The 22,023-nt window shown below is 27.7% G+C and overlaps 4 protein-coding genes and 1 long non-coding RNA gene across 9 annotated transcripts in view; 1 reads left to right on the top strand and 4 right to left on the bottom strand.

The window, feature by feature from the left end:
* Positions 1 to 1,280: 1,280 nt before the first annotated feature.
* LOC102675644 (histone-lysine N-methyltransferase EHMT2) lies at positions 1,281 to 7,286 on the bottom strand. 3 transcript variants are annotated; one of them, XM_031509990.1, is made up of 12 exons: positions 6,028 to 7,284; positions 5,351 to 5,952; positions 5,196 to 5,246; positions 4,998 to 5,101; positions 4,257 to 4,899; positions 3,860 to 4,192; positions 3,541 to 3,769; positions 3,253 to 3,459; positions 2,923 to 3,179; positions 2,581 to 2,831; positions 2,338 to 2,513; positions 1,281 to 1,853 (listed from the first exon to the last, which is right to left on the bottom strand). In XM_031509990.1, exons 1-12 carry the CDS (start codon positions 6,861 to 6,863, stop codon positions 1,691 to 1,693), a joined length of 3,852 nt encoding a protein of 1,283 aa, XP_031365850.1. In that variant the 5' UTR covers positions 6,864 to 7,284; the 3' UTR covers positions 1,281 to 1,690. The 3 variants fall into 3 exon arrangements, with proteins under 3 accessions (XP_031365850.1, XP_006614809.1, XP_031365851.1); XM_006614746.2 differs by having other exon boundaries at positions 5,360 to 5,952; positions 6,028 to 7,281; XM_031509991.1 differs by lacking the exon at positions 2,338 to 2,513 and having other exon boundaries at positions 6,028 to 7,286.
* A 767-nt stretch (positions 7,287 to 8,053) lies between these two features.
* On the bottom strand, positions 8,054 to 13,872 carry LOC102675503 (dual specificity mitogen-activated protein kinase kinase hemipterous-like). Its single transcript, XM_006614745.2, has 8 exons — positions 13,556 to 13,872; positions 12,386 to 12,843; positions 12,124 to 12,303; positions 11,912 to 12,046; positions 11,572 to 11,819; positions 9,750 to 10,439; positions 9,374 to 9,661; positions 8,054 to 9,255 (listed from the first exon to the last, which is right to left on the bottom strand). Exons 1-8 carry the CDS (start codon positions 13,710 to 13,712, stop codon positions 9,120 to 9,122), a joined length of 2,292 nt encoding a protein of 763 aa, XP_006614808.1. The 5' UTR covers positions 13,713 to 13,872; the 3' UTR covers positions 8,054 to 9,119.
* Positions 13,873 to 14,461: 589 nt separating this feature from the next.
* Positions 14,462 to 16,820, bottom strand: LOC102675366 (ATP-binding cassette sub-family F member 1). The gene is made up of 5 exons (XM_006614744.2): positions 16,392 to 16,820; positions 16,080 to 16,305; positions 15,377 to 16,022; positions 15,127 to 15,305; positions 14,462 to 15,053 (listed from the first exon to the last, which is right to left on the bottom strand). Exons 1-5 carry the CDS (start codon positions 16,742 to 16,744, stop codon positions 14,559 to 14,561), a joined length of 1,899 nt encoding a protein of 632 aa, XP_006614807.1. The 5' UTR covers positions 16,745 to 16,820; the 3' UTR covers positions 14,462 to 14,558.
* A 343-nt stretch (positions 16,821 to 17,163) lies between these two features.
* Positions 17,164 to 19,625, top strand: LOC102675230 (adenylate kinase 8). 2 transcript variants are annotated; one of them, XM_031509992.1, is made up of 10 exons: positions 17,164 to 17,481; positions 17,562 to 17,653; positions 17,736 to 17,832; positions 17,933 to 18,025; positions 18,084 to 18,205; positions 18,307 to 18,484; positions 18,560 to 18,684; positions 18,746 to 18,855; positions 18,948 to 19,116; positions 19,193 to 19,625. In XM_031509992.1, the coding sequence occupies exons 1-10, from the start codon at positions 17,358 to 17,360 to the stop codon at positions 19,457 to 19,459; spliced, it is 1,377 nt and encodes a 458-aa protein (XP_031365852.1). In that variant the 5' UTR covers positions 17,164 to 17,357; the 3' UTR covers positions 19,460 to 19,625. The 2 variants fall into 2 exon arrangements, with proteins under 2 accessions (XP_031365852.1, XP_006614806.2); XM_006614743.2 differs by lacking the exon at positions 17,562 to 17,653 and having other exon boundaries at positions 17,352 to 17,481.
* A 1,774-nt stretch (positions 19,626 to 21,399) lies between these two features.
* The window catches only part of LOC102675040, a 6,337-nt gene continuing 5,713 nt past the window's right edge, over positions 21,400 to 22,023 (bottom strand). For both annotated transcript variants that reach the window (XR_004150349.1, XR_004150348.1), the window contains exon 6: positions 21,400 to 21,934. This is a non-coding gene — a long non-coding RNA (uncharacterized LOC102675040). The remainder of the gene's footprint in view (positions 21,935 to 22,023) is intronic.

Here is a 22,023-nt window from a genome sequence, read left to right as displayed (position 1 = left end):
TGTCCTTATCATTTTGTAAAGATATTCTTACAAGTTCACTATTAAAGTTGCTAAAAATATTATTATTCAAATCGGGTATTCAAAAATTAAACAAAAATATATCTTAAAAAGAACTACATTTCTTTTATTATACAAAAAATCAATAATTTGTACAAAAAGGTGTACTTATGTTCTAAACTGTTTGTAATAATACGAACATTTATAAACAATCATTCTCTACAACTCAATAAGCAAATATCGAATTCGTAACTTTAATCGAAACACGAAATTTGTTACGAATTTCAAACATACTGCATTCATAACGTACACCAACCAGTACTTAATTCTTTCCTAATCACACACATCGTTCGCAAAACTATAATAATTATAAACACACATTCCTTTATAATCCATACGTTACGTACAGAATCTATATAACAATTATATATTATGCATATCATTATTTTATTATTTAAAAACTAAGAATCATAAAGTGGCACATCTCCTGAGATACAAATGATCACAAAAATATTCGAACTCTTGACTTCTATGCTCTATATTTAAAATAAATATAAATAAAGCAACAATGTTTTGCAATTTATAGCATAATATATAGATATTAACATAAAAAGTTTTTGTCTTAATTCAATTGTTACTTAAAAAAATGACAAAATAATATAAATTTTTATATTGCAAAAATATTTGGACACTTACAAAATTAAGTTAAAATAACTAAAATATTTGATTATCTATATATAACATTATAAAAGAATTATAATACTACATATAATATTATATAATAAAATATATAAATATAGAAAACAAAAGATTTGTTAATTTATTTTATACAAAAAAAAAATTGCTAGTTTATTATCTGAGTACTATAAGATAAATCGAAGTATTTTATTAATTTATGAAAATATTTAAATATATTGCAAATTGTATGACAATTCTGCAAGAAATTAGATCATAAGTGGAAAATAAATAAAATTAATACATACTCGAGAAAAATGATAAATTCGTCTAAAATAGAAATAAGACATAAAATATATTATGAACAAAAAATAATTTTCAATACATTGAACTGGTTAAAATGTATCATAAAACTAAAAGGATATCAAATCCAATACTTGACTCCTATAAAAAATTATTATTTTATTTATTTTAACTTTGTTAAATATTCGATTATTTTTATATTCGAAAATTCATTTTAAATATTTAATAATAATTTGTACTAAGAAAATTTTTATATTCTAGCATCTATACTATGCTTCAATATAATGCAAAACATTTTTTTTTTATTTTAAGCATATTTATTGCAAATGTAGAGCATATAAATTAAAGTTATAGCGTCCAAATATTTTTATGATAAATTTTATATCCTCAAGATAATTGGCAAAAGTAGGAAAATATGATCAATTGAAAAAATTAATATGGATTTCGATGTGTTCGATTTCAACGAACTGGAATAAGAAAAACGTAGTTCCTTCTTAGCTCGTATAGCAAGATAACACTTTCTTTAATTATTTTTGTGTCAAATTCAAATCCCACCACCATTTGTACTTTCTTTCAATTTCATAATTTAAGATCGTTTTAAAGTAAATGGAAAAATTAGAGATTCTCTCTATTAACATTCCGAGTAATAAGAAGGAAGAACATTAAACTAATAACTAAAATAAGTATATATAGAATTTGCTAAATTGGTTTAGGATTACGATGATTGAGCTGCCAGCATTTCTTCTTGCTGTATTTTTCTGCGGTAGTTGTCCAAAGTAACTTGTATAGTCTTCTCAGAATATCGGCAGTTTTCGGCTCCACAGGTACATGTGAATGACTTGCATTTTATTATCCAGAATTTCTCTCCATAATCGAAGCTGAAGGCAAACAATTCCATATTGATCTTCAGTGATAAATATATAATTATATTAATAAAAATCGATGTTCAAAAATGACAAAGAGAAATAAGTATATTCCTTATAGCCTTCAAGTTCTTAGATCTTATAATTAATAATAACTATATAATTCAATAAACTAATCTTCTTAATAAAGATAATACGAAAACTTACCATCTTCAAAATCAGTGAGAGAAAAGGAAAATAAAGTAATAAATATACTCGATATGTCAATTTATCTATTTTAAGATATGGAAACAACATTAAGCTCACATATTTAGAAAGAGGGAAGCAGAATTTTGAGAAAGAATAAGGCGAAGAAACTAAAATTACCAGCGATATCGATTAGCCAACCAAAACCAAACCAGAAATGGTTTATTAATCAAAAGAAATAGCATGAAACGTCGTTTACTAATATATACATGTGTTTTAATTTCCACGTGCCAATCGTTTTTTTTTAACATACCCGAGCTCTTCATCTGCCTCGATGTCGCGATTCGCAAAAAATGCTATCCTAGGAAAATGCAAATCCTGATGCTCAACAAATACTCGCACGGGCAAGAGATTGGGTGCACAAGAATGATTTATAAAACGAGCGATGTTTCCATACCGTCTGGCATCAATACAATATGTTTCTCCATCCTATACCCATATAAAATTTGATCTTTAATCATTCAATCTTATATATTTTCCAATGTTGGATACTCACTCTATTATCTAAATCAAATAAATAAGAATCATCCTCTCGATGATCTGCTTCAGAATCCGAAATAATTTCGCCAACATATTCACATACATAGGAACCTTTCGGAATGTGCCGTAGCGTTCTAAGTCCCCATCCTTTACCTTTGGTTCGAAATAATTGAAATCTTTGCGTCAGACCATGTTGAATAACACGATTATTACATGTTATACGATTACAGTCACATGCTGGATTGCATTCAAATAACATTGGAGGATCTAAATAAAAAATAAAAGATCTAGATAGAAGATATTTTTTATACATTTTAAAAAATAAATATATCCAAAAGATATCCAAGCAGCATATTACCTGTATAATTAAATTCTGGAATCAATTTTCCTTCTTCATCATACCAACATCTTAAACTTATGTTTCCACATAAACATTTTTCTGAACTACAATTATCTTCACATCGACAAGATTGTAAAGATGTTATTGTACGATCAACATTTATATTACTAGTAAAACAATTTTCCGTTACATAAAGAAAATCTGTTGGCTTATCTTCTGAATCATAGCCATTAACACATTGTATTGGATTCGTTTCTTTACCACGTGAAATATCACTACAAAATAAAGTAATAAATATTTTACTATTATTATTTTATTGAAAATAAAAATATTAAATTTTGTAATTACTTAGTTAATATTTTGATTGTTTTTTCCCACATATGTTCAGAAAGTTCATTGACTTTGGCATTTAATCTTAAAGCAGACATAGTATCACCATCATTTGTACAGCAATTTACTGCTGTTTCACCTGCAGCATTAACTTCTCCTATTTTAGCACCACGAGCTAATAAAAGAACACTAACTGCATATTGATCTTGTCTTGCTGCTATATGCCTATAATATCATTAAATATTATATGTGAAAACTTATCATTTTAGACATACTAAAAATAAATATAACTATTTAAAAACTTACAAAGGTGTGTCACCATGAACATTAACAGCATTTACATCACAACCTTCATTAAGTAACATTTCTGTAATTTCTGAACTTCCGCTAAAAGCACTCCAATGCAATGCTATGTTTTGTTCTGCATCTCGAATTAAAGGATCGCACTTTCTATCTAATAAGAATCGTGCGACATCAGTATGACAAAACTCACATGCCCAAATTAAACTAGTCCATCCACCATCATCAACTGAATCTAATGAAATAATTATTATTATATGCAATATAATAATAAACAATTCATATAATATAATATAATATATCACTTTAATAAAAACTTAATTACCTACTAATGTTCTTGGTGCTTTGCATTCTGTCAAAATTATCCTACATACTTCTAAATGACCAGATTTAGCAGCCATATGTAAAGCAGTCATACCATCTTCTCCTTTCAATGTAACATCAGCACCTATCCTTATTAAATATTTTACTACATCAGCTTTACCCTTACTAGCAGCTAACATCAAAGGTGTTAATTGATTTCTATCCATCACGTCTAATTGAGCGCCAGCTTGTACTAGTACGTGTACGCAAGACAAATGACCTTTATCCGCGGCTATATGAAGTCCAGTCCGATGAGCATAATCTCGGAATGTATGATTTGCATTATATCCACATGCTAAAATATTAAGATAATTTATAAATGATTTTTTTATAATTAAAAAATATATATAATAACGCACCTAAAACATTAACTAGTTTTTCCAAATCTCCATTTTTTACAGATGTATAAAGGCTCATAATAGTATAACGTTCAGGCCTTTCAGAATTAACTGATGGTTCAGGTATTTTGATAATATCTGGTTGAATTAAAGGACTAGGAGGACGCTCTGCTAACTTTGTATTATCACCCTTTCCTGGTAAACTCATTTTTGCAGAAGGAAGTTTTGAAAATTTTTTTCGAGTTGGAATGAATACAGGTTTTCTTAATCCACTCATGGTGACCATTACATCATATGCTGTAGTTTCATTTCCACAATGTGGACATACGCCTTTTTTATTTGGATAAATTTCACATTCACGATGATATTGATGACCATTAATACATTGTATAAATCTTCCTTGTGAACAAAACAATCCACAAGAAGGGCAACAATTATGTCTCAAAAGCCTTTCTTTATGCATTCGACATAAAATAATAAAAGGAACACGAGTACTCGGTCTTCTCATTGCCACATCATTGCTATCAACTTCATTACAACATCCTACTAATCTATTATCAATAGAATCTATTGCAGTACAATATAATGGTGCTCCAGAACCAGTTATTGTTACATATAGTTGAGACCTTACTTGACATAAACATAACATTGATTGACTATATGTCTGAAAAATATAATAAAAGATATGAAATATATTTTAAATAAAATAAAATTGTTAAATAATAATAAATATATATAATTTTTTTCATTCATTCTACCAACTTCACTCATAATTGCTGTTGATTCTGGCTTTGAGGCTTGTCCTTCTGCAGGACTTGGACTTGGAGCCATACTTCTTCTTGTTCTTTTTATAGGTACAATGCTTTCTACAATCATATATAAATTAACATAATCATTCTTTGTAATAATTATGAATATTAAAAAATGTTTAAATATTATATAAATGTTTAAATATATTACCTTCAGGATAATCATTGTTTTTTCCTGTTTCTGCAATTGATACAGAGCCATCTAAAAAAAATATATAAGTATACATATAAGTCAAAAATTTAAAATAAAATATATCTCAAAATAAATTGAGATGAAAAATCTATTCTATATTGTATAAAATATACCTCTCATACCTTCGAATGAATCTGCTTTTGCTATTTTTCTTGCAGCTTGACTTCCTCTAGGTCTTCCTCTTTCTCGTTTAGGTCTACCAGCAGCAGGTTTTAGAAATGGTTTTTCAATATCTGCTAAAGATATATCATCGCTTGCGGAACTACCAATTGAGTTATTCAATTTTGTTTGAGATTCTGAACTTTTTATCATAGGAGATAATTTTGGCATACCATCAAAATCAGATGAAAAATTTTGTGATTCATCCAGGATTGTCTCATTTGCATTATTTTCTGATATAGAATTTCTAGAATATTCTAATGTTGAATTTACCTCAGAAATAGTGATATTTCCATCTGAAATGGAAGATTCTATTTCCTGACGTATGTCAGGAGGTTTAGTTTGCAACTGTTTGTTTTGATCCTTTCCTTGTATCACCTTTTTAGGTCTTCCTGGTTTGTTATATTTCCGCTGTTTTTTAAATTGTAAATTTTCTTCTGTATAATTAGATTTTTCTTTCCTTGCCATTGCATTTTCTAATACAGTACTCTTTAATGTTTCTTTACATAGTCTCCTTGCAGAACGTTTAGGACCTGGAGATTCTTCAGTGTGATCACTAAAAATGTCATGAAATGTTTACAAATATCATGCATAATATTTTATATATTTGAAATGAAAGAAAATAAAAAACCTAAGTGCTCTTAATCTAGGTCGTCCTGTTCTTCTTTTCCTAGTAACTGGAACTGTGCTGTCTGCTTGATCCACCTGTTCTGTAGGTTCTATTGAAGTATCTGCTTCATCAGTCTTTGTTTTTTCATTAGAAATAGTAGTTTTATCTTCTGTTATTACCCTCATATCTTCTTTTGGTAATTTTGATTCTTCTATCTTTTCCTCTGATTCTTTATTTTTGGATTCTATGACTATTTCTTCTGGTCTACCTTCTTCTGAATCTGATTTCTCAATATTATCGGAGTTTTCATCTGAATTTTCAATCTTAACAGAAACACCGCCAATTTGATCACAATTTACCAATTCATCAGGAACTAAAGTAAGGTTGGAGGAACAACTTGATATCTTTGTTTTTTTACCATCATCGGTATTTTCGTCGATTGTTCTGAAAGTAAGAACGATACGCGGAATTCCATTATCTTTTTTCAAAATTTCTTGTTTTCCAGTATCTTCTTTATGATTTTCTCTATGATTTTCATCTGTTAACATTGATTCTGTGGTTTTTTGCTTTGTTGAAATATCTTCTATATCCTTATCTCCAGCAAGTTCTTTTTCAATTGCTGATTTATCAAAATTTATCTCCGATTTTTCAATCTCCTCATGATCCAATTTTTCTGATCGATTAATTTCTGTACTTTTGACAGGACTTACACTTTTGTTAAATTCATTAGTCATACCCTCGAGAATCTGTTGGATACTGACCTTATCTTCGACCCTTTCGGCAGCCATACCTTCTTCTTCGCCCCCTTCTTGACAACCCTCCATCGTGGCATCTTCTTTGCTCTTATTTTCAGACATAATATTAGATTTTAATAACTGGAAACTATGAATCTTTACACTTAAATTGCCACCTCATTGTAAGATTTAGCGATCAATAAATTAATTGTTAAATGCTGAACGACTACTGAATCGTACTGTAACGTTGACGATGTCTTCCGCAAAGTACAAGTAGTAGTTACAACGGCAGTGGAATGCCTTCTAAATTTGTTCCTGACTGAATACTATCACTGATATTTTATAAAATACCACGAAAATATCTTTCCATACACTCTTTAACAGCTTGACTAATTATATTATCACAGAAACTGTTTGTTCTACAGATTTTTGAAGAAATATCTACACTACGTTAGCGTGCCCCGCGTAGACCTGGAGGCCATATTGATTACTCAGGGACGGGCCGATTCGAGTGAAGAATTTATTTTTAAAATGATCTTCGACCAAGCCCTTTTCATATAAAATTATATAGTCTCTTTTAATTTTAAAAAGTTATACAATGCTTTTAATATATTATATTGTTTATAAATAATATTAATAAATATGAATTACATAAAAAATGTACAATATGCATATCTATATAATATACGACCATAAGTCTATGCACTTACACATTGAGAACAAAAAAGATAATGAATTCGTTACTATTTCATTACTTTCAATTCAACTAGATTAAAAAAATATTTTGTAATAATTTAATTTTTTATTCAAACTAATTTTTTTTATAACTGAAACCATATAAAAAAATTAGAAATTAATGTAATATTTATGTGATTTTATATAATATTTTAATTTAATAATTATAGAAAAATTCATTATTTTCGATTCCATATATTCACCTATATAAAAGAAGCAATACCAATTTAAATATTAATAATGCTGTTTTATTAAAGACAATAAATTCAGATTTCTAACATACAATTATTCTTTCGAATGAAAATATTATTATTTTATAAATCTATTAATATTTATAATAAAATAGAAAATTTTCATAATATAATTATTACAACTAAATGAAACCATTACGAAGCAATAATAGCATCGCGCATGAGCGCCTAACAAAAAGAAATTGCTTAGCATTACGTGGCAGTACACGATAAAAATACATTAATAAATGGCTACGCCAATGAACAATAATCATAAATATTAATGAATATAATTTTTATTCCGAAACTTTCAATGCAAATAATGAAATAAATGAAATAAGTCAATGGTATCGTATAAATATAAGTTTATTTACATTGCAACAGATCCATTTGTCAAATAAGCGACAAAGGTGATTACGAGTGTAGATTGAACAAAGTTAATGAATAAATGTTAATTAAAAATAATAATTACAACGTACTAGCCCAAACACGCCTCTTATATAAATAATATACATTTGTTGAAACTCGTAGAATCTAGGAGACGTGAATATTGTGCTTTCCTTACGGAAACGTCGTTTTAATATTTTTTATGATTTGGTTTTCACTCAATTGATTCAGTGATCGCTGTATGCGTTTGATATTATTTTACAAACGATAATGAAATGTGAAAAATCATCATAACTAAGTCAAATTGCAGAGATACTGCAAGGCCGCCCGAGGACGAGAAAACTACTTTACAAGTTTGGTTTCACATATTCTCATTTGTCCCTCGATAAGAAAAGAAGCGTAAACGAAGAATGATAGGAACGGTTTACGCGTTCAGTACGATGCCGCATCCCTTAATAACGATTTCCTTTTTTCTTTTCGTCTTTTTTTGTTCTTTTTTCTAATTCTTTTTATTTTTTATTTTTTATTAATTTTTTTTAGAAAAACGTCGAACATACTACATTTATTTATATCTTTACAAGCAATATAAAAAGTTGAGCATCGTATTGCATCAGTGATTGCATTCTATATAAATACACGTCGATAAGAGAATTATTGACAAAGTAGTTCAACGCGGTACGTTAATTGCCACGGAAATCGTGCAAAAATGAATCCCAAAGACCGTCCTCTCGAATTTAGGAGTCTACCTTTTTTTTTATACTTGCGAACAATTTCAATGTTCGATAATAACATCATACATAGTACGTATTTAAATCCATGATTCAAACACGTACATTAGAATTCACAATATCACCGAGTATTACAAACAACTATTTTTTGGTTTAGAATTGTTTTCAAGTATATTGTGCACAGATCATTTATGTGCACAACCATTGTTGATTATAACACGGTTCTACGTGATACATGTAATAAATTCAGTTATCGCATATGGCACCAACAAAGAATATGATTTAATCGTAACGGTGGGTTATGGAGGCGGAGGTCTCCTCTGCGGTTCAGGGGTGTAACGTAATCGAGCTCGTACATGCTGAGGGCTACCAGGTACGGAATTACTTTCCGATAACCTTCTTGGAGGTGGTTGAGGCGGAGAAGATGAAACATACCTTAGAATGAATAATTAGATTAAAAAATTGTTTACATTTTAAAGTCAATAAAATAAAATGGAATGAATAATTAGATTAAAAAATTGTTTACATTTTAAAGTCAATAAAATAAAAATACCTTCGTGCAAAAGAAGGAGAGGCTTGATCCATTAAATTCCTTCTAAGGGCGAGAGGAGATTCACCACGACTTAATCTTGGTGGTGGTTCTGGCGAAGGAGCACGTTCACTTCCAAGTCTAAGACGAACATAAGAAGCAAAACGTTTCTTGGCAGATTCTTTAGATCCACCCTGAACAGGTGGCATAACAGATGAAGGTTCTTGTTTCAATTGATGAGCAAAACGAGAAATTAATAATTCAGGGCTAGTAGAACCATGAGATCCTTGTGGAGGAGGCTCAGAAGGAAACCTATATTAAAAAAAAATTAATATATGTAATACATAATTATTATTACTAAAAATTATTAGTCATATTATAATAATATATTGTTATTTACCTTTTACGACTAATCATAGGACTACCATAAATATCTTGTGTTTGTGGATGAGTTTGAGGCACAGATGGAGTTTGTCCTAATCGTTGTTGAAGAAATGGAGAATAACGTCCACTTTCAGTTGATTGTATTACATTTGGAGGGTCAACATTTTCTCTCCTCCATGGTGAATAATCTCGAGCAAATGGACTTAAAGATCTAGAGACACCTTGCCATCTTTCCTTACTGGTATCTCGATCTTCCGTGAAACGTCCATGATATGGTGAATAAAGTCTATTTCCTTCTATTGTACTATCTTGTCGATATGGAGAGAACGGTCTTCCTTCTTGTCTACCTTGTCCATTAATAGAACAATGATTCGAAGAATAATCCCTATTTTGATCGACATGTTGCTTATATGGTGAATATGGTCGTTGAAAATTCGTTTCTGATATATCCGCCTCATTGGACGAAGGAGGAGAAAATGGCCTGGAAATTTCCTTTCGTCTAAGAGCGTATGGACTATAAGATACGTAGTTCGCACCATTCTCACTATTTGATCGTTGATGAAATGGCAAAAAGCTGGAGTTTTGTGAGTCTTTGGTGACATTGCTTCGTAGGAAAGCTGGTACTTCAGATTGAGCCCTGAGATGAGCTGTTTGTTTTAGAGATACATGACCCGTGATTCGCTGCTGCCACCCTGGCAATCTGAAACTAAATCCAACAATGTTAAACAATAATTTTGTATATTATCAAAAATAAATTACTATATCCCCAAAATTAGCATAGTTCATTTAAAAATGTCACTGGTACCAAGATAATCGTATCATGATGATTCTGTAAAAAAATTTGAATTTACAGAGGGTTAATAGAAGTTAGAACGTTAATCATAGAATCATGCAACACAAACAAGGATAGAGGAATTTTTACCAAGGTAACAGATTATAAAAAATATCTATATTTAAAAATAAAAAATTTGAAATATTGCATGCTAAAAACATAAGAAAATTTTAACTGATATAATAATCTTAATATTTAAAATAAAAATAAAAATATAATAATATAATTGAAAAAATAATTATATTTTATAATGAATGGAGTGTGCACAGGAAAAAATTATTTGTGCCACTGGCAGATCGCTACATAAGATAAAGACAAATAAATGAATATTCAAATAAATAAAAACAATGCTTACCATGAATGAGGGTTGAAGGGTGGGGTGTGTAACAGGCGCGTGCACAAACCAAACAACTCGAAATGAAAATCGGGCAGATTTTTGGATAATTGTGAGGTGTATTTTTTTTAAGTTTTTTGGAATTTATGGATAAATTTTTAAGGAAAATGGAAAAAGGGGCAGGGGCGAGGGAGAGGGGATGCTATGCTGCGCTGCCTCCCTCAAGCTCAACGCTGCAACACAATTTAACACGCACGCAAACTTTTAATCGAAATGTATGGATAGGTTCGTAAATGTCGTTTGGTAATGAATAAAAAGAGATAAATATATAAAAACTAGTATCCAACAAAAACCCAACTTTAAAATTCGGCGTAATTTTTCGAGCTGTTTTTTAATACCTACCCATTAACCATGAATGCTGAAGTGTGTTAAAATTTTTAAAACTAATATAAAAAACAATACCCGGTTATTTTCAAACCAAACCAAATCATTATGATATTAGTTGGGAATTTCATGCCATGTTTAAAACTCTATTCGCTTTTTATAGAACGAATTTTTCTAATAGCATATCTCGTTTTTTTTATCAAATATATCTTTCTTAATCAAATATATTCTATATAAAAGCTAAAAACTAAATTTTAGTATTTTTAACTAATATTATTGATAATTTACCTTGGTTCCAATTGTTGCATAACTCTGCCAAACCATTGGCAACTAGAATTTAGAACTGAAGAGTTTGTTTCTTCATCTTGTGGTACATCATATTTTCGAATAAAAGGATGTTCCATGAGTTTATGATATTTTGGACGATGTTTATAATTTTTTGTAAGGCAACAACTCACAAAATTTCTAAATTCCTTAGAAAACGATGCATCTGGTGGAAGGGAGGGAGGATCATCTTGTACTACTCTGCTCAATACCTACAAATTTATATAAATATAATTATGTAATAACTAAAACACATTTAATATGTAACATATATTTTTTACATAATATATATTACTTATTTTACCTCAAAATCAGTCTTACAATCTCTGTAAGGAAATACCCCTGTAGCTAATTCAACTAAAGTGATACCCAAACTCCAAACATCTGCTCTTATATCATAATCTGGTTTAGTTGGATCAGGAGGATCGATTCTTTCAGGCTATAAAATTATAACAATATTTCATTAAATAATTTCAAAATATAGATATAACAAGAAATAATATTAAATATACTTACAGCCATATAAGCAGCACATCCTGCACTTCTAGTTTTTGCTTTACTATCAACTAGTCTACCAGATATACCAAAATCACATAATTTAACTCCTCCCTTTTCATCAAGAAGTATGTTACTAGGTTTTACATCTCTGTGAATTACACCATGCTTTTCTTTCAAATATGATAATGCTTTTACTGTCTATAAAAAATATTTTTAATATAAATAATTGAAAATAATATTAGAGTAAATAATAAATAATAAAATTTATAATATCACTTACTGCTACTGTAACTTTTCCTAAAAATTCTTCTGGCATTGCCTGTCTAGTTTTTTTTAATAATTTATCTAAACAAGTTGCCATTAATTCCATACAAATCCATACATCAGATTCAGTAATAAAACAACCCAAACATTGCACAATATATGGACAATCATGTGATTTTAAAACAACATCAAGATCCATAATTATCCTTTTATTTTCTTCTGCATTACCGGAACGTCTCATTTGTTTGACAGCAATGAGTACACCACTAGGTTTATGCCTCATCTTTACAACATGACCACAGGTACCATTTCCTAATTCACCTAGGTGTTCTAAGTCTTTCATTTCAGTTTGATACCTTTGACCATTAATATTTAAAATACCATTCATTTTCATAATTTCTTGTAGTTTTGATTCAAATTCACTATCCTGTTTCTTTGGAGGTATCTGTGAGACTTTCAATGTTGGTATTGGAGCTATATTAGAAATAAAAATCAATCAAATTTAAAATATAAAAAAAAGTAATATATTTGATATTTTAAGAACAAAAAAATGATAACAAATTTTTATCATTAAATTATGTATATTTATATAAGTTAATATTTTACAAATATAATTTAAAAAAATGAAACTTAAATAGAGAATTATTTTATCTTCTAATATAAATATTTTATTTTGAATATTTTTACATGTACTATATGTATGTATATTTTTACTTTTCTTATAAACATTCATAGTTTCATTCAAATCATTTTATTAATAATGTATTTGACTATTAATAAATAAATATTAAATCATTTAAAGATAAATAATTCAAAATTAGATAAAAGAAAATATTCACTTTTATCATTAAAAAGATAATTTTACTCAAAAAAAAAAAAGTATTGTTTTTATTTATGATTCATTTAAACATTTTTCTATTTATATCAAAACTCGATTTATTTGTTAAAATAAGAAAACATTTAAGTGTATAATTCATGCAGAAATCACTAAAAACTTGAATGAAATAAACTACGCGTTAAATAGAAAGATTGAAAAAGTATCGCATATAGAATCAACAGAATAAATTGTGATGATCAACATAACCTGTACGACAAGTAATAAAACTAAAATTTTATTCAAAATTTTTGGAAAAAAAATCAAAAAAAAATTTTATCATAATCATAAAGATGTTTAAATTAAACTTACGACGTGAAGCAGAACTCGAGACAGATCCCGAAGATGACGATTGAAGGCTCGTTCCTGGTCCAACCTCGCTATTCTGTCTATCTCTATCTCTCGATTCATTTTCTGCTCTAAGACGTTCTTGCAAATTTAAGATCTTATTCTCCAGAGTACTGGACATTGCGACGTTTTTTTACGACACTATCAAATTCACCGCAAGACACCACCTCGCACAAAATATTTGACAATTTTCACATCACTCGTCTACCCCTTTTGGCAGCGAACATTGCGCCGCCGGTTATACGCATTTCAGTAGAACCAACTCTTTTCAGATTTCTTAGAAATTACTAGAAGCGTTTATGATAAGAAAGTTTTTTAAAACAAGATTTTCAAGGAAAATTATTACGTCTTCTAAACACAATATTATATATATATATTCTCATTTTAATACAAAATTCATATATGTACAAATTATTTAAGTAGAGATCAACATATATATCATTTCTATTTTTTTCTTCAAACATGAAGCAAATTTTTATAATACAAACTACACAATTATGTGTAGAATATAATAATACACATGTATATAAATATTTCTTCGAAGACTTGATTAATATATCTATTGAAATTGATTATAACTGTCAGATATGGAAAATTGAAAGAATTAGAATATTTTAATTTTATAAATAATAAAATTTATATATTAAAAACAGTAATGTCTTTCAACTTTTCATGTTCATGACAATTATAGTTCATATTAAAATTTATAATTTTATTACAATTTGACAATATTTTAATTGTCAATTATCAAACATGATGTAAAATCTGAATATCTTGAAGCAAAATTTAAATAACATTTCGCATTTACAACATTGATAGTCATATTTTAAATCTAATAGTAAAAATCTCATATTTCAGAAAAAAAGCTAATAGAGAAAGCAATGATATATTTAAGGAATATTCATTTAAAAGGATTTTAATTTTATGAATCGTTAAAAATTATTATTGCTCTACAAAGAAAAAATATTCATTGCAAAACAGCAGCATTTGCAGCTATACTTGGATTGTTAACAACTTCTCCTAAACTTTCCAACAATTCTTTTCTATAATCATCGAAATCTCCATCAATTTCATTAATTTGTTGGTTTTCAATTACATATAAGCAACATTCTGTATCTCTAATTAAACGTTCATCATGAGAGACAATAATAACTCCTCCTTTATATTCATTGATAGCATCAGCTAATGCATCAATAGATTCTATATCTAAATTATTTGTTGGTTCATCTAAAATTACAACATCAGGAGCATTTAAACATAATTCAGCTAATGCAACTCGTGCTTTTTGACCTCCTGACAAATCTTTCATTTTAATTGTATGAGCATGAGAACTAAGTCCAAATGTCCCTAACTGCTTTCTAGCTTTTTCATATGGTAAATCAAATAAACGCATCAAATATTCCACTGGTGATTCTTCAGCAGTTAGATGTTCACCAGAATGTTGATCAAATTTTCCTATTCTCTAAAAATCATAAAATATAATTTAGATATATAATTTTGTTATTTAAATAATAAAATACATTTTTATTACTTACTAATCGATGATTTTTTATGGATTCTCCTTTTATTGGTTGTAAATCACCTGTCAATAATTTCAAGAATGTAGATTTGCCAACACCATTAGGTCCTACTATAGCTATTCTAGAATTTAAATCTATGCCAAAATCAACATCAATAAACAATGGTTTTTGTCCTTCATAAGCAAAAATTACATCTAAAACAAAATATTTATTTTTAAATTATTTTTTTTAAAATATGAAAAAAAATTAAATATTGATAACATACTATGAAGACCAAGGATTGGTGGTTGCAATGGAGGTGGATCAGGAAAACTAAATTTTACTATATATTCTCTAGGTTTTTGTAATAATTCAGTAGGTGCATTATCTTCTTCTTGCTTTTGCATTTTTGTTCTATTTTTTTCTTGTTTCCTAGTCAAAGCTTCTTTTTGTTTTTTTTCAGCTTGTTTTTTACTTTGACCTGAAGCTTTCATATCTTTAAGTCGTTTTTCTTGTTTCTCATATGCTTTAATCATTTCTTTTTTTTTTTGCTCATACATTTTCTTAAACATACTGTAATTTCCCTTATAATAAAACAACTTTTGTTGATCTAAATGAATTATATCTGTACATACATTATCTAGAAAACTTTGGTCATGAGAAACAATAAGTAAAGTTTTTTTCCAGGCTTGAAGATAATTGTCTAACCAAATAACAGCATTTAAATCTAAATGATTTGTTGGTTCATCAAGTAATAATAATGTTGGTTCTAAAAAAAGAGCTCTAGCAAGAGAAACACGCATACGCCAACCACCAGAAAAATTTTTTGTTGCTCGATCTTGCATAGCACGATTAAATCCTAAACCAGCAAGAATCCTTCTAGCACGTGGTTCTGCAGAATCTGCACCAATAATTTTTAATTCTTCATAAACCTATAAAAAAAAATATATTACTATAATATAATCATTAAAATATATTTAGTAAATTACCTCTTGCAATCTATTTTGAACAGAATTATCTCCTTGTTCTACAAATTCTTCTAATTTTTTACATTCTGTTATTAAATCTTTACATTTTACATCTGCATTAAGTACTACTTCTACAGCAGGAGTATCATCAGCAATAACTTCTTGTTCACAATATAAAACATCAATATTAGGTGGAATAGCAAAAGCTCGTTTTGCAATATGACGAAGTAAAGTAGTTTTTCCATGACTGAAATAAAAATTGAAATTATATATTATTCATTAAATTAACATCGAAATTATATTTTATTAATTACAAGTTCAAAAAATATATACCCATTTGGTCCTACTAATCCATAACGTCTACCTTGTGCAATCAATAAACTAGCATTGGTAAACAATTCTTTTCCTTTAGCAGCAATACTGAAATTTTCTACCTTAATATCAACAGCATTTTCTAATTGTTGATTACTTCGTTGTTGACTTTGAGTCTGAGAAACAGTGAAATTTGTTTCAAGTTCACTATGACCCTGACCACCAGTTTTCATTAACATTTCCATCGTTTTCTCATATTCTTGCTGTTTTTTTAATTTTTTCTTTTCCTTGTGTGTTAATTTTTTTCCCGTTTCCTCCATTTCCATGTCAGATATTTTTTTCGTAACATCTAATATTTTTTTATCGGTTGACATATTGAAACGTGCACTTAATTTCCTAACCTCAATATTTCACACCCGATCTCTACTACCATAAAAAACGAAAGCACGTGGCGCCATCCAATTTTCCGCATACTATAGCATATTGCAGTAATTTATAATTATAAATAAAATATTTACTATCTATTAAGAAAAATAAAAAAAAAATTAATAGTAAAATTGACATTTTGTGAAAAAAATCTTTATAAAAAAAAAATTTGAACAATATAATATAAATAGTATATTATTTTTAAATATACATAACATAGATAAAAACAAAAAATAATACATGGTACAATTATAATACAAATAAAACAATTGAAATAAATGCGATATAATTAGATACGATAAAAATATATTGTAATTTTTAAAATAAAATAAAAGTAAACAAAAATACATTTTTTAAATGTGAATATTCTAAAATGAAAAATGTCGAAATTACAGGAAACAGACAAAAAAATGCATACTATGTATGCAAATTTTATGTCGTATATGGAGAAACATCGTCTATATGAATTATTTTATGTAAATAATTTGTATTTCATAAATACTATCTTTAATTTACTTTCATTTTATTTCACATAAAAAAAAAAAGAAATATACACAGGAAATGGCAACTCAATTATTGATTCAAAAACCCGAAGACCATCTTGTATTTATGAAACAATATCTTCATCTTGCTGCAAAAAAACTTAATATATCCAATATTATTTTAATTGCACCTGAAAATTTTGGTACGTTAAATTGAATTTCTATATATAAGTTATTTAAGATCAAATTTTTTAGAGTAAAAAAAAATATTTTATGTATACAGATAGAAAGGCATTAGCCAAAATTCTTCAGAAAGAATTAGGTGTATATCCTTTGAGCTTGAAAGAGCTTCGTAAAGTTTATACTCAACAGGATGTAAGAAGAATTCAGATTTTTGTTATCATTTTTTCAAAAAATAAATTTTTTTTATTTTATATATATATATTTATATATATAGGATAGTTGTCATTGCGAGGAATCAGAAGATCTTGCACATGCAATGAAAAAAATATTAGAAAGCGGAGCTTTTCATGAAAGTGGATGGTTGCTATTTGGTAACAATATAAAAAATATGCAAATGTAGAAACATGATGAAAAAAAATTTGCATATTTTAAAAGTTTCTCTTTTCATCTTATCTTTGATTTATAATATAGATTTGCCGAGAACGAAAAAAGAAGCACGAATATTTCAGCGTATGGGTATAATACCGACACATGTGATACAACTCAAAGTTTCAAATGAATATGGTAAAATTATAAAGAAACATATTTAAATTTAATAAATTTACATGATTTTCTTTTATAGAAAAATGGAATGATATTTATACAAACAATGCTCATTCAACTTTCATAAAATCTAAAAAATCACAAAATCATTATTTAAAAAATTTACGAGAATTACGAGAAGTATATGCACATTATTTAATAGTTGGTTAAGTTTTTATTTCTAATTAAATAGAATAACAAACATAATAATAAAAAGAAGTAATATTCGAAATAAAATAAAATTAAAAAATATTTATTTCCAGGAAATCGAAGTAGGTATCAGATCCATTGAAGAACTTGGAAAAGATTGTGCAAAACTAGCAAAGATAAAAAAACATTGTGGAACACCATCACTTTTTCGTATTGCATTAATTGGCCCTAGGGGATCTGGCTGTATTACTGTAGCAAAATACCTAGCTGAACGATTTAATCTTGTTTATAGTAATTTTTATCTATTTATTATTAGTTTCTTATTTTTCGATAATATTATATAACAAAAATTATTATTTATTTCAGTTGATTATGATTATATTGCAGAACAGGCGCGTTTACAACAAAATTCTTTAGGAAAAATTCTTCGATTATTTGAAGAACAATGGGGTGAAAGACCCAAACCTGAAATTAGAATTCAAATTGTTGAAGTATAATAAAATTAATGAATAGAATTTTTGTTTCAATAATAATGATATAATATTATTTTAGAAACATATATCTGAATATGAGTGTTTGAAAAGGGGTTGGGTCTTAACGGGTTATCCAAAGACCGTAGAAGATTTTAAATTATTTGATTTGAGTCCTACCCCTCCAAACAGGTAAAAAAAAAATAAAAAAAGGGAGTAAATATTTAAAATTTAAATGCGAAAATTTTTCAAAAATTCTTTGTTCAGTATGTTAAATATTTTAGAGTAATATTTATGGAAGTAAGTAGTGACATCTGCAGAGAAAGACTACTCAATCGTCGATACAATATTGTCACAGGAAGTAAACATAATTTATCTTCAACAATCATCGGTAACGATGACTTTAAATTAGGTGTTCATCCTAAAGATTTCAGACTGAATGTCGAACGAGATGTAAAAATATGAATCAAATTTAATTTCAAAATCGATAAATTTATGCATCATTATAACTATAATAATGTTATTAAAGTTACAAGAATATGAAGAAAATGTGACTGGCATGATGAAATATGCAGGCGAATCTGCAATAAAAATTGATGGAAATGATGAAAAAAGAATTGTTCGAGAAAAAGTAGAAGCAAGTATAATGCATCCAATTCTATCCTGGCAGTCAAGAATACCAAGACCTCCACCTAAGATTGATCCAATGAGTATTGAATTTGATCCTGATGATGAACCTGATTCCAGCGTGTTCGATAAAATACGTGCCCCTGAGCCGAAGTATACTTTTATCTAACTTATAATTAGTCAGCTATCGAAAATATTTCACTTTCAGCAAGGATAGGAACTAGGATGCTCCTAGTATATTCTGTTATCCTAACGCGCAGAGCATTTTATTTTTACAATATTATAGCATTTATATGACGTCATATACAGATTTTCTAACACATTTAACGTTTAAATCTTTTTTTATAATTTAACTTTCATAGTATTTAATATTTACAATTTAAATATTACATTGAAAAAATGAATCATAAAAATAAATTTTGATTAAAGACTAAAAAAATTAATATTATATCTTTGCAATTTTTTAAAATTTTATGTTAATTAATTATTGATATTTTTTAAAAGAATAATTTAATATAAGAAATAGAATTATAACGCAAACATTATTTCAATCTTATTTGCTTCAAGCAAATATATTGATGCAAAAGTAAACAGTATCTCATCAAAGAAAAGATACAATTAAATTAAGGATATCACACGCCTACATTAATGAGGATAATTGCCTCAAACGCGAAGCATATTTCAGGATCAAGGACATATAGAGTAAAATAGGTCGCAGATTGCACGATTGCAGAACTTGCTACAAAGGATGAAATCCTGCTTATTTTGCCTAGTAGTAGTGAGACTTTTGCCTTTCTGAGAAATTTATCAATTTAGCGTTCTTCACATTAGGAGACATTCGCAAATAAATTATTAGATATGTTATTATCGAATCATATATGCAAATTAATTACAAAGAACAAACATTAATATTTCATTACGTTATTGTTTATCCAATTAAAAGTTTAATATTTTATAATTTATGAAATATAATTTTAAAAGATATAATCTGTAATTTGTTTATTTTTATATAAAAATAGAATCTGCTGCAATAATAACATTGATTTAAATTTATACAAAAATAAAAGTTTTCAAATCAGCTATCGGAATTTATTTCCGCAAAACTACATAGACACCGGAAGGAAAGAGGAAATTTAGGTTAAGGAAAGTAGAATTGGATGGAAGTATTATAAAATGCAAGATAATATCTGTATAAATAATAAAAAAAATATTCGAATAAGCATGATAAAAAAAAATAATCAAATTCCTAAAATATTTATTAAAATAATATGTGTTACAATAATCTTAGGAGAGAAATTTATTGCTATTAATATGTAAAAATTAAATTATTTATCATTATCTTATAAATATGAAAATGGAACATTAAAATAATTGCATAAAGAATTATATATTCACATAATTTTGAAATTTTATTTATTAGAAATAATTTTTATTTTTATTTTTTGTTTCATTAATGATATAATCGTAAATTTATCTTTTGTTAACTAAAGCCTTGAACTTTTGGTTATTTAAAAAATTGATTAAAAGAATTTGATTAAAATATTGATAATACATATTTCATTTATATAATTAACTGAGAAAGATATCTCAGTTATATTTTATATTTATTACATATCAATAATCTTCGAATTTAATAAAGAAGCAATATTTTTTTCATTAATAAAAGGAGCATTTAAAGAATAACATTATGTATCGATTTAATAAAAGGACTTCAAAAGACAAAATAAGCTCAAGTATCAGGATAAAAGAAAATAACTGACATGATAATATCGATCCTCGATATTATCCTCCTACTATAATATCTGCAATCCTATCCTCTATGGATGTCCTGAGTATGCATTGAAAATGAAGTTCGTGTTACATCACATATGCAGAAATTTTTTTTTTATTGATGTCACAGATGCATTAGGCTCGTATAACTTTGCAGAAATTTATTTAATTAGACTAAACAAATCGATCAGAATTGTTCCTATTTTTATATAAAAATTTCGAAAGCTAAGACCTATTGATCTATTTTTTAATTCAAAAGATATTAGATTCACTTTAATACCTAATCCTACAAATTATTTATAGAATATTAAACAATTATTATTGGCTCCATTATTTTCTGACATATTTATTTTAAACAATAATAAAATTCTAAAATTTATCCTTTTCGTTATCAATCAAATAAATAAATACATGTATATTGCATTCAACAATGATATACGTTTATATCTTACAAATATCCAATCACATTAGGATATCATGCGAATAAGTATTTCGAGGTCGAATGAATCCCCTTTAAGATTGAATCGAATGTCGAGCTTCCGCAAGCTTTCAAATAGTAAATATTTCGTCGATCAGGACGCTATGTAAGACGGAACTTTTTCTTAATCGACCAAACGGAAGAATCCTTTCTCGTTTGAAGATATGTAACATCCCTTGAGACTCGTCAATGTCCTGTCACTCATCAACCGTGTGGCGCCAGAAGCATTCGCACCACCAGGATTTCATAACTTTAGAAGAGTGTTCGTGCGGATCTCCACGTTCCAGGACTTTGAATTTGTAGATGACTGGTTGTTCCGTATCTCTTAGAATAACAGGATGCCATGTTAATAACGATTCACCAACGTGGATATTATTCTTGCGTTTTCCATAGTTTCTGGAAGATCAATGAAATAAAACTTTAAGAAAACATCAAGGAAGATAGATTTGAAGCAAAAGAAAATTTAAACTGGCTAATAAATCTAA

Source organism: Apis dorsata, unplaced genomic scaffold (genome assembly GCF_000469605.1).
Source record: "Apis dorsata unplaced genomic scaffold, Apis dorsata 1.3 scaffold_196, whole genome shotgun sequence".
Taxonomy (NCBI): Eukaryota; Metazoa; Arthropoda; class Insecta; order Hymenoptera; family Apidae; genus Apis; species Apis dorsata.
The sequence above is the reverse complement of the archived record's forward strand: the minus strand, read 5'-3'. Positions and strand labels throughout refer to the sequence as shown.

What these genes read in the sequence shown, in the direction of transcription:
- LOC102675644 (XM_031509990.1), bottom strand. Translation starts at nt 6,863, where the DNA reads ATGTCTGAAAATAAGAGCAAAGAAGATGCCACGATGGAGGGTTGTCAA. An exon ending in AAAACTAGTTAATGTTTTAG is followed by an intron (nt 4,193 to 4,256) that starts GTGCGTTATTAT and finishes TTAATATTTTAG; the next exon opens with CATGTGGATATAATGCAAAT. An exon ending in ACAATCAAAATATTAACTAA is followed by an intron (nt 3,180 to 3,252) that starts GTAATTACAAAA and finishes TTTATTTTGTAG; the next exon opens with TGATATTTCACGTGGTAAAG.
- LOC102675503 (XM_006614745.2), bottom strand. Translation starts at nt 13,712, where the DNA reads ATGTCCAGTACTCTGGAGAATAAGATCTTAAATTTGCAAGAACGTCTT. An exon ending in CTCGAGTTCTGCTTCACGTC is followed by an intron (nt 12,844 to 13,555) that starts GTAAGTTTAATT and finishes TTTCTAATATAG; the next exon opens with CTCCAATACCAACATTGAAA. An exon ending in CCTATGATTAGTCGTAAAAG is followed by an intron (nt 9,662 to 9,749) that starts GTAAATAACAAT and finishes TTTTTAATATAG; the next exon opens with GTTTCCTTCTGAGCCTCCTC.
- LOC102675366 (XM_006614744.2), bottom strand. Translation starts at nt 16,744, where the DNA reads ATGTCAACCGATAAAAAAATATTAGATGTTACGAAAAAAATATCTGAC. An exon ending in TTCAAAATAGATTGCAAGAG is followed by an intron (nt 16,023 to 16,079) that starts GTAATTTACTAA and finishes TTTTTTTTATAG; the next exon opens with GTTTATGAAGAATTAAAAAT. An exon ending in CCATAAAAAATCATCGATTA is followed by an intron (nt 15,054 to 15,126) that starts GTAAGTAATAAA and finishes TATGATTTTTAG; the next exon opens with AGAATAGGAAAATTTGATCA.
- LOC102675230 (XM_031509992.1), top strand. Translation starts at nt 17,358, where the DNA reads ATGGCAACTCAATTATTGATTCAAAAACCCGAAGACCATCTTGTATTT. An exon ending in AATTGCACCTGAAAATTTTG is followed by an intron (nt 17,482 to 17,561) that starts GTACGTTAAATT and finishes TTATGTATACAG; the next exon opens with ATAGAAAGGCATTAGCCAAA. An exon ending in AAGTGGATGGTTGCTATTTG is followed by an intron (nt 17,833 to 17,932) that starts GTAACAATATAA and finishes TTTATAATATAG; the next exon opens with ATTTGCCGAGAACGAAAAAA.